Here is a 12,303-nt window from a genome sequence, read left to right on the forward strand (position 1 = left end):
AAGACTTAATTGAATAGACGGAAACAAAGATATACTTCAGACATTTTATTACTGTCAGATTGCTAAACGAATCATATAATAATCGGTCGGATAGGGGGATTATCATATTCGTATCCGATTAATTTTCAGACGGATCTGTATTCTCCTAAACGGATACAAACGTGGATCGAATATGGATTTTTGAATATCCGTTGACATCCTTAACTTTGATCGTGGCTCCTACTCTTAAGCAGTTTCATATTTGAACCCGTGATCACTTGGTCATAATGGAGTAACTGTACTATCAGGCATAGGCTGAAACAAAATGGCCATCCAAGCCCCTTGAAATGAATAAATCCTATTCCTATTGATGCTTCCATATGCACTCCCATTTGCTCCCATGCTGACGCAGGGGTCATGCTCCTGAACAGAAAACACTTCTCTATAAAAAAAATGAGGAAGTGATTATAGTAGTTGAGAAGCCTCTCCCTTGTGATTAAAAATATGTAAATGTGAAAAAATAAGTATTGTTCTATAAATATATTTAGAAAGATAAATAATCGTTCTATTTTATTTTATTTTATTTTATTTTTTTCTTGGGAGTAGGAAAATGAGAAATAAAGTAAAGGTTCTCCACAAATCTAAAGAAATATTGAAATAATAAGAAAAATGGCTGAATATTCTAAGGCTGTGTTTGATATGCATTCTTGGAATGGGGTCCATTTCATATTCTCATATCATGAAAATAGTTGTATTTATCGTCCAAGAATGCAAAATTGACCCAGAATACATACCAAACACAGCTTTAAAAGTTTTTACTTGAAAGTGATAGCGAGACATTTGTTTGGGTGGAGGTTGATTAACATCCATGCCCAAGAATGATTCCAAATTTCCTACTCGAAAGACAAATACTTTATAAGCTGACCTCAGAGGTTCCCTGCTGTCACCAACCAAGTTCATTCCTTTCTTTCAATTCCCTCCCCTTCCCTTTATAAATATGTTTTGTTCCCATGAGAGAAGGATAAAAACAGTACAAACAAAGACAAAATTCGAAAGAAGAAACCGTTGTCATGGCTTCTACTACGCAGTGCCCACCGTTCGGGTTCTCCGCGCAATATTATCATGTCGGCAACGATGGAAGCTGTGTCCGGCAGAGTAGCTTTTTTCAGGGTAACATAGCTCTCAATCAAGGAGTTGGGTATTCTGTCGTTTTGGGTTTCGGAGCTTTCTTTGCTGTCTTCACCTCTTTCCTGGTATGTACGGAACTTTTCATTCTTTGATTACTTTTGAGGGTTGTTTCTAAGTAGTTTGTATTCTTTACTTTTCATTGAATTGAGTCTTTGAATCAATAAAAATAAATTGTTTTGATAAGAACATGTTTCCTTTCACCCACGATAAATGGGAATCTCTTCACTGTGAGTCATTCCTCACTAGTATAGTGGAATAAACATCTTTATGAGGGTAGGGGAATTTTTGATCTTGTTTAATACGGGTAAAGTAATGATGATCATAGATGGATGTACTTTTCCTTCACCCACCATGGAGGAAAAACTTTTTCCTTTGAAAAAGGGTAAAATGAGGGTGAGGCATAGTAGCATGTTTGGATGTGGGGATAAATCTGAATCCGTCTGGGTGAATCTGGTTTTGTTGTTAAGGTTGGCTTTGGATCATTGGGTGGTCAGTTGGGAATCGTTATCCCCTCCAATTCGCTACTCCTTTCAATTCCTCCAATTCTTCATATGGAAGTTGAAATGACAACCTTACCCCCTACTCCAAAACATTGCCCAAAGTGGGGTCCACTCCCCCTATTAGAGGAATTAGAGGAATTGAAGGTTCCGCAAATTGGATCGAGATGATAATTATTCGGTTGGCTGGTTGCTAGTGGTTTCCTCCATTGCTAGAATTTTAGTGCTCCGATCAGCTACTTGGACAATGGGAGAGTACGTTAGTAAACCAACACGTGGCAAATCCCTATCAGCAACCTGTTGTTGTATATTTCGTTTTTTAATATAAAAATAGTGGGACCCATTTCTTCCTCCTCCTTTCCCTGTGTTATTCTGAGAAGCTCCAATTTTCGAGGAGAAGAAGAGGAAGAAGCTCGAATCAAGCTGCTCGACACACACTGCAACTATACCTCCGGTTCCCAACCCCAACTCCCACCGTCACACCCAATCCCCATTCTTTCTTCCTTGTCTATGATACCCGAGAACAGAATATAGATCCTGGAGAAGAGATTCTTGTGTTAAGCTTCCACTATTTTAACTGGCAGTTTAGATTACATCAATGATAAACATCTTTATACTTCGTGGACTTCAGTTAATCTCTTGGTTCCCTTGAAAGTCCACATAGTATAAAGATGCGCTTATCATTAATGTAATTTCAACTTACCATATCGCTTAGCAGCCCTTCATTGAACTAATAACCGCCTCAGGTTACTGCCTTTGTGCTACGCAAAGGACTTGATTTTGGAAAACCCAAAAATTAGTGCTAACTGAACAGGACTAGGGCTCACATGTTTACCCTAAATATGAGGCTAAAATATTCTTTATTAATATTTCAGTATAACTTTACAGCCATGAATATCTAAAAGATTGTGAACACAATCCAAGATTGTTTATACCTTTGTTTTTTTTTTGCATAGTCCACCTTACTCCACCAGTAAGAATACTTCATTCTGGCTTGTGGAACTTCAATAATATAGGTTCTATGCTATAGTTTTTTTTGATAAAATTCTATGCTATAGTGGAATAAGCATTCTTATTAGTTCTCTATTTTCAAATTATTAATCTCATCTTTTCTCTCTTAATCATTAAATAAAAGTTTGAAAAATGCAAAAAATATATATATATATATATATATATATATATATATATATATATATTATTTTTTTTATTTTTTTTATTTTTTTTTTTTGGGGCCAATGTGAGAGTTTGGATTAGTCCCCAAAAGTTTTCTTTCTTCAATATAATATTTCTTTGGGTATTCAATTTAGTTTAGCAATAAAGAAGATAAAAAATTTATAACTTTAACTTAAACGTATAACCAATACTTACCAAGCTTAAGAAGAGGAAGAGAGAGGAGACAAAGAGAACACCTAGAGCCACGGTAGGACTCATAATGAATCCTATCATGGCCTAGGCCAATTACGTATATTGTAATTAGACAAAGAGTCCAACTAGGAGTTAATTACACAGACCCAAAGACTCTACTAAACCAAACATAACCAAACACTACTAGCTAACACTAAATCGACACAAGGAAAGGGGGATTTCTCCTCACGGTATACATTTAACACTCTTCCTCAAGCTGTAGTGTGTATATATATATACCATTTCTAGTTTAGAACAACAATTAAAAAACATGGTCTAAATAGAGCCTTAGTGAACATATTGCCAAGTTGATCGCTTGAGTTGTCAAAAGGAGTAGAGATCAATTTTTGCATAACGACATACCTAGCAAAATGAAATGCAACCTCAATATGTTTAATCCTCTCATGAAAAATAGGATTATTACCAATATAAATTGCAGATTTCTTATCATAATACATTTCTATACGTTTAGTAATTGAGAATCCTAACTCATGAATAAGAGACTTCAGCCACACCTTTTGGTTGTATATGCCATAGCTCTATATTCAGTCTCCACACTCGATCGAGCTACTGTATTCTGCTTCTTACTTCTCCAAGTAACAAGATTTTCACCAACAAATGTACAATACTCAGTAACAGATCTAATATCACCATCAACACCAGCCCATGCAGCGTTAGAGTTACCCATAATATCAGTATACCCATGATGTCGATAAATAAGACATTTTCCCAGGAGCACCTTTAAGATATTTCACAACCCATACTTAGGATTTTCCATGACCTGATTACTAACACTCACAACAAATGAAATATTAGGTCAAGTAACAGTTAGGCAGATAAGTCGTCAAACAAATCACATGTACTGATTTTTCTCTGTAAATTCTCTATCATCACAGGCTCCAAGTTTCAAAGGAGGATCCATAGGAGTATCTATATGCTTAGAACCCAACATCCTAGTCTTAGATAGAAGATCAAAGACATACTACCTCTGAGACAGACTGACTCCCTTAGTACTACAAACAACTTCAATATATAAGAAATATCTAAGCACTTCCAAATCTGTCATCTGAAAGTGTCCGTGAAAATACACCTTGACTCTTCAACCAAGAAAATCATCATCAAATATAATAATATCATCTACATACACAACCAAAATAACCAAATTGGACCCACGTTTATGAATAAATACAAAATGATCAAGGAAGCACTAAGTAAACCCATAATCACCGATGACCTTATTGAATTTGTCGAACCAAGCACGAGGAGACTGTTTAAACTCATAAATAGCATTGTGAAGAAGGAAAACCATTGACAGCCCAGGAAGTTGAACCATATATAGCCTCCTTAAGATCACCACAAAGAAAAAGCATTTTTTTATATCAAATTGAAATAGAAGCAAGTCAAGATTAACAAACAAGGATATTAGTACATGAACAGAGTTAGGACAAGCTATTACAGAGAATGTCTCAAAATAGTCAATGCCAAACATTTGAATATATCCTTTGACAACCAAGCAAGCTTTTAGTCACTCAACAGAACCATCTGGTAGGTGCTTGACAACACCCAATGACACCGTACAAGTTCTTTCGTTGGGGTAGTCAGTAAGAGACCACGTCCTATATTCTAACAAGGCATTCATCTCCACATCCATAGAATTGTTCTAACCAGGATGTAACAATGCTTCCTGGTACTTAGTAGACACATATGCAGTAGATAAAGACAAAGCAAAATTATGAAGTAAAGGTGGAAGATGAGAAATTAAAACAAATTTAGAAATAGGATAGGTAATATTAGATTTTTTTAGTACAAGCTTGAATACATTTATGAAGAGAGACTGGAAAGTTAGTGGAGATCAACAAGAACCGTTGAAATCAACTTGAAATGGTGCTTGTATAGCTATAGTAGTGGAGTTTGTAAGAGAAATAGGTACAGGAATAAGTAGAGGATAAAGAAGATTATTATCCAACTTATGACCTTCAACTAAAAATTATGGTGTAGTACAAGCAATGATAAAATGCTGACATGTAATAGGATCATCAAATCGATAGCCTTTTTGAGTGTGAGCATACTCGAGGAACATATACTTGGTAGCACGCGGAGATAATTTATCAAGACCAGGGTGACGGTCATGAACAAAATGTGTACAACAAAAAATTCTATGGTGGTAATCCAAATAAAGTTGATTTGAGAAAAACCACATAAAAAGGATATAAGTTGTCAAGGATAGCAGATGACATGTGACTAATTAAATAGCATGCAATCAAAACAACATCACTCAAATAAAACGTGGGAACGTGCATATAAAACATAAGAGATCGAGCAACTTCCAACAAATGCCAATTTTCCTCTTAGCTGCAACTAGTTTGATGTGTCATCCTACGATCAGATAAAATCTAGATATTTCTCGTTGAGTATACTTAAGAGAATTTTCAGAGCAAAAAAATTTTATTGACACACAAAACTTAGTCTTTATTTCATTATAAAATTGCTTAAAAATAGACAAAATATTTGATAGATTTAATTGATATAACAAAGTCATTCGAGAGTGATAATCAACAACGAAAGATAAAGAGAAACTTCGAGATACATCACGAGAAGGGAACGAAGTATGCTGATGCTTTCCAAGGTCACATGCCTCACACTTAAGTTGAGAGATATGCTTGCAACTAAAAACCATATGTTGGACTTTAGAAAGATAAATATGTCCCAATCGGTATTCCCACTAGAGAGGGAAAGATACACTAGAAGCAATAGAAAAAGTAGGAGCGACATTGTCGAAGTAATATAGACCACCATTGTCATGGCCTCCACCTTAATCATCTTCCTAGTCTAGAGGTCCTGAAAAACACAACAAGTAGACTAAAATGTGTTTGAACAGTTAAATAATTTAATTAATTGACTAACAGAAATAAGAATTAAGGGTAAGTTAGGAACACGAAGAACTGATTTAAACATAAGAGGAGAAGATAAAGTAACATAACATGAGGTGAAGACTTGAGTAGATGAGTCATCATCAAGTATGACTTTGGTAGGGTGATTAATATTCTAAAGTGAAGAGAGTGCATGGGACTTACCAGTCATGTGACAAGTGGTACTAGAGTCAATAACCCACAATGTAGAAGAAGAAGAGGCAACAAGTGTGCCAATACCTGAATGAGCAATGGTAGAAATGGACGTACAAGCAGATGTCTCAACTTGTTGAATATGATTAAATAATTGATTAACTTCATCACTTAATTGACTACCTTCTGACTTAGAATCCTAATTGATGTCAGAGGATGAACATGCAATTGAATTCTGGTCAGATGTAATAATAGTAGCAGACAATTATTTAGCCTACTTAGGTTTATCATGCTTCACCTAATATGTATCAACAATGTGATTCATCTTTCCATAGTGAACATTAACGCATACCTTAATATAGTGGTTGTTCTCTACCATGACCACAACCACAACCTCAACCTCCCCCTGAATGATGACCTCTTCTTGAAATGCTAGAACCACAACCACGACCCCCATTATTTGTAAAGTAAGATTTGAATTATCTTTAGATGAGGTCGACTCAGATTTGGTGAAGGAAGGAGACACAATATGAAGAGTCCATACAATATGAAGAGTCCATGGGGGGTTTTGAATTATCCATTAGAAAAGAAGAATACCAGATAGAGGCAGCGAATAAACCAACAGACAATCACAATGGAGATTAAATAGCAATCAGTGATAGTGGCAACATTACCAATAGGGAGATTGATTCTCTCATAACTAATTGGTAACAAGGAACTAGGGTTACCTTTTCTGATAGATTTCAAATCTGAAAAGATATAGTAATCAAGTACGGCAGGAAAACCCTACAATATTAAACAAATCTGAAGAAAAAATAAGAACTAACAACAAAATATGGAGATTCTGAAATCATAAACCCAGAATATGGGTAATTTCAAAAATTTGAACCTCGAGTTGTCAAATTAACACCAAACCAATGTTGAGGGGCCATTCAGATAGGTTAATACTGCTAAAAAATATCAGACAAGACTAATGGTATGATCTCTAATAATCTCAAGGTCAAATCTTTCGAGAAAATTCAGAAAAATAGAGCATCGCCAACCCTTTAGAGAAATTTAAATACATAATATCAGAGACTTGGATAATCCTCAAATAGGGATTGAAGGTGCTTACCATGAGGGCGAACAAAGCTCTAAAATATCAGTTTGACATTACTATAAGACTCTACTAGACCAAACATAATCAAACACTAATAGCTAACAAGACTAATATCATCACAACTAGGAAGGGCGACTCCTTGCGGTAAATACATTTAACAAAATTAAACTTAGATCATGCTTCTTCCCAGTCTAATTTAATTAAAAAATTTCTCTCTTTCGTTAATGTCAAGTGTCTATTCTGTTTTTTATGTTTTTAATATTGTATCTTCTATAATTAGGTATGGCTTGAGAAGCGATATGTGGGGGCACAACACACATCTGAATGGTTCAATACTGCAGGCAGAAGTGTTAAAACAGGACTCATTGCTAGTGTAATCGTATCTCAGGTAACATGCTCCTCTTCTGGTTGCTAACTATGGCTAAGTTGGATTAAATTACTTTAGGAACTCACATTTTTTGGTATTTGGATTCATAAAGTGGACTTGGGCTGCTACAATCTTGCAAAGCTCCAATATCACCTGGGAGTATGGTGTTAGTGGTCCTTTCTGGTATGCAAGTGGTGCCACCATTCAGGTCTGTTACATAATCTTATGTTGGATACATTGAGACAATTAAATCATTTTCTTCTTTCTTAGGGATAATAGGCAAAAATGCATCTAATGTTTTACTCTGTTCTACAAAATAGGTACTCTTGTTTGGTGTTATGGCTATAGAGATCAAAAGAAAGGCTCCTAATGCTCATACGGTCTGTGAAGTTGTAAAGGCCCGGTAAGTTTTATATAGATGCCTTGCATGACATGGTAGATAATTACCAAATAATAATTAGTTTCAACTGCTCTTACATGATAAATTTGGCACTCTGTTATTGTGATTGTAATATCTCTCTCCCTCTTTCAGATGGGGGACTAAAGCTCATATTGTCTTCCTTTGCTTCTGCTTCATGACAAATATTCTTGTAACGGCCATGCTTCTTCTTGGTGGCTCTGCGGTTGTCAATGCGCTTACTGGGGTCAACATTTATGTTGCAAGCTTTCTAATTCCTATTGGTGTCATAGTCTACACATTGGCCGGGGGACTAAAAGCTACTTTCTTGGCCAGCTACATACATTCTGTTCTAGGTACAAAATACTTGGACTTGTTGCAATCTCTGATGTGTTAATTTTATAAGATTAATTGAAATCAAAGGCATATAATATTGTTCTATATTGTTTGAGTTTTCATAAAATTAATTCTTGATATACTGTTGTTAGTGCATGTGATTTTGGTCATCTTTGTATACCTGGTTTACACGGCAAGTAGCAAGTTGGGTAGTCCGAAAGTTGTCTACAATCATCTCTTGGAAGTTGCCAGCAAATCAAGAATATGTCAAGAGCCAATTTCTCATACTGGTCAGGCCTGTGGACCTATTGGTGGGAACTACAATGGATCCTACCTAACAATGTTAAGTTCAGGTGGCCTTGTTTTTGGAATTATAAACATCATTGGCAACTTTGGCACTGTCTTTGTGGACAATGTAAGTTCTATTAGTTTTTATGGAGATAATTTCTCGATGTCTACTATAGAAATTTTGAAAAAACTAAGGTTGACCCTAGCTTTATTTTCATGTCACATTCTCAGTACATAGTTCACTTTTATCTTCTTATAACTGCTTATATTTTCCATTTTTTGGTACTTTAGGGGTATTGGATGAGTGCCATTGCTGCACGACCTTCATCAACTCACAAGGGCTACTTGCTGGGTGGCTTGGTTTGGTTTGCCGTGCCTTTCTCTTTGGCAACATCACTGGGTTTAGGAGCTGTAGCTCTTGATCTACCACTAACACAAATTGAGGCCGGTCGTGGACTTGTTCCTCCTGCTATAGCTATAGCTTTAATGGGACAAACAGGATCTATTCTACTTCTTACTATGCTTTTTATGTGAGTATCACTAGAGAACTATAAAATCTTGGGTAGAAGAAAATGTAGGACAAGTATTTCATGGGAATACAATTTTTATTTTTTTTCTAATTTATTGTATGTTTCTTCACTCCTTTCAATTAACATTACACAACCTCTTTTAATGAAATGCAAAGATTCTTGCTCTATCTCCCACTCCAATAGATATAATTCTCAGATATAGTGTACAAGTGATTCTTCCCAATTCAATGATCTGGATGTATGTGATATTATTGGTGGGTTAGAAGAGAGGTATAATATTATCAAAGTAAATATGATGGGATGTTTTTAGAATTAGTGTCAACATAAATGAGCTTGACATGTCTTTTCCTGCAAGAAAATTTCTAAAAAAGGACCAAACTCCCACTGGATGATTAATTTGTTTTATGCATACATGTCTTTTCCTCAAATGTATGTTATGTTTTCAGGGCTGTGACATCTGCTGGCAGTGCTGAGCTAATTGCTGTTTCTTCCTTGTGTACATATGACATATACCGAACCTATATCAATCCAAATGCAACTGGAAAGCAAATTCTGAATGTCTCGAGGGTTGTCATTTTGGCATTTGGATGTTTCATGGGAGTGCTTGCAGTTATACTGAATCTGGTAGGAGTTTCATTGGGCTGGATGTATCTAGCGATGGGAGTTGTCATTGGTTCTGCTGTTTTCCCTATTGCTTTCATGCTTCTATGGAGGAAGGCAAACTCATCAGGTGCCATTGTTGGAGCAATCATTGGCTGCATTCTTGGGATTATCACGTGGCTATCAGTAACAAAAGTAGAGTATGGCCGAGTAAATCTTGACACAACTGGCAGGAATGCGCCAATGCTTGCTGGAAACATTGTCTCTATATTGACTGGTGGAGGTATCCATGCTGTATATAGTCTATTGTGGCCACAAAATTATGATTGGGAGAGCACCAAGCAGATAACTATGGTTGAAAAGGATGTGACTGATTTGCCAGATGAAGAATTTAAGGAGGAAAAGCTGAAAAGAGCAAAAGCTTGGATACTGAAATGGGGTATCTGTTTCACTGTTGTGATTTTGATACTGTGGCCAGTTCTCTCTCTTCCAGCAAGTAAGTTCATCAATAACTTCTTTCTAGTAGGTCTAGCTACTTTGATGAATTATCAACAGGCTTTCAAGACATTCCTAATACTATGGTTGGATTGTTTAATTAATCAAAGGAGATTCTTAGGGGGTTCTAATTCTCCAGAGTAATTCAGACCACAAATATGTTTGGTCCAATTAATTAATTAATTCTCTGAACGGTTTCCAGGAAGAATCACTCTAAAATATAAGAAGTGATACCAAAGAGAGCCTTGGACTCCTAGAAGGCCACAACAATAACTAGTTCTCCTATTTTTTTGGAGATCAAAGTTTATCATTTTAGATGGATTTTGATTTTGTATTGGTCATGGCAATCAGATTAGCTCAAAAATAAAACAGACTCCTTCCATTCCTAATTGACCTGACTTGATACAACATACATCATATCTTCATATCTACCCTAGCAGTGTTGATTCTAAGAGGACCAAACAGAGCTTACACTAAAACCTATCCTTTGCATATGGATTAGTTGGCTTTGTGATGTAGATCAAAACATGAAGAAAAAGAAAAGACCAAAACACTGTTCACGTTTCTGTTCATGGTACCGTTCACCTGAACAGTGTCACAACCCCATATTTGCCTTGGTTGGAATATTACTAGACCAGATTGCATGAAGGCTTTTTAGAAGAGTCAATTTTGTCTATGCGTGGGGGATTTCGGAGTTCAGTTTTTTTTTTTTCTATTTTAGAATTAATCTCGTAGATATTTTGTAGTTGTCTATTAAGCAACCTTAGCTCAGTTTAGCTTCTAAATTTAGATTAGAAAGTAGGCTTAGATTTTATTTTGAAGTTTATATTCTCTTAAGTTTTTATTTCAGTCCCTTGTTTCCTTTTAGTTAGATTTAGTTTCTATTTTTGTTTCGTTTCTATTTTGTAATCCTCCCAATAGCCAAAAGGGAGTTACCATTTTGTAACCATGCTTTATGAGGCTGAGTATAAAAAGAGATAGAGATTGAAGAGAAAAGAGTTATGGTTGAAGCTTTGAGATGCAGCAACGGTAAGAGACCGTGGGTGAGAGGCCCTGGGTGAGAGGATAATGGGCTGAGAGAGCTTATCCTATCCCCCTTCTATTTCCCTTTCTTCTTCTTTTCCTCATCCCTTATGTTCTCCTTCATATGTAAAGTGTAAACAGAAAAATAGTAATAAAAAAAAAAGAGTTTCAGTTATTTAAATTTTGTTCCTTTTATTGTATTGAACCTGCTACAATCGATCTCCTGCTGGTTTCCCTGGTTCAAGATCGACTTTGCGGTACTTTTACATTATACATTTATGTATGCTTTTCCATAGAATTCTACAAGATATATTGTCCTAAATTTATCTCTCTTTTGCAGGAGAGTTCAGCTTGGGATACTTCACATTTTGGGCTGTCATTGCAATAGCCTGGGGTACCATTGGATCAGTTGTGATTATTGCTTTGCCCTTGATCGAAAGCAGGGAAACAATAAAAAGTGTTTTGATCGGAATATTTACAAATGCCATTCACAATGAAAAGATTTAAGAATTGAACTCCAAAATACGTGAAATCATGTTGCAGAAACCAAAGGCTGAATGAATGTACTTATATTAGAGAAAGAGAAGACAATGAAACATGAAAAATGAGGGCAAAGAATTCATTCAGTTTCATCAGAGCCATAATAGTCCTCTCATATAAACTATTGTCAATGATACATGGAAGCTTAGATTTCTGTTCAGATTTCCAACAAATGGAAACTTGTGTTGTACCTTTTTCTTGTAAACAAGGATATGCCCTCAGGGGTCTCCTTAATGATCAAAGTTAAACTTTTCTTCTAGCCTTGTAACCCGGGCCTTTGTTGTTGCTCAATGGAAGCAAAAAATTATGATGGGTTAAAGCCCCGTAGCCTTTCTATATATTTATACCTTGTAAGCAAAATCCGTCCACCGGGTTTTATTAATTTGCAAATTCTTCCTCAATTAGTTAAAAGAACGAAATTGGCTGATATTATGACAATACTAGGTAGTATAGATATTATTATGGGAGAAGTTGATCGTGTTGTAGTAATGGGCGATG

The 12,303-nt window shown here is 35.8% G+C and overlaps 1 protein-coding gene across 1 annotated transcript; it reads left to right on the plus strand.

Annotated features, from left to right (window-relative positions):
- Window positions 1-1,008: 1,008 nt before the first annotated feature.
- LOC122639437 (urea-proton symporter DUR3-like) lies at window positions 1,009-11,951 on the plus strand. Its single transcript, XM_043832301.1, has 9 exons — window positions 1,009-1,232; window positions 7,510-7,617; window positions 7,709-7,804; window positions 7,917-7,999; window positions 8,129-8,349; window positions 8,482-8,744; window positions 8,909-9,147; window positions 9,594-10,243; window positions 11,606-11,951. The coding sequence occupies exons 1-9, from the start codon at window positions 1,050-1,052 to the stop codon at window positions 11,770-11,772; spliced, it is 2,010 nt and encodes a 669-aa protein (XP_043688236.1). The 5' UTR covers window positions 1,009-1,049; the 3' UTR covers window positions 11,773-11,951.
- The last annotated feature ends 352 nt before the right edge of the window (window positions 11,952-12,303 follow it).

The sequence above is a fragment of the Telopea speciosissima genome, chromosome 9, assembly GCF_018873765.1.
Source record: "Telopea speciosissima isolate NSW1024214 ecotype Mountain lineage chromosome 9, Tspe_v1, whole genome shotgun sequence".
Classification (NCBI taxonomy): Eukaryota; Viridiplantae; Streptophyta; class Magnoliopsida; order Proteales; family Proteaceae; genus Telopea; species Telopea speciosissima.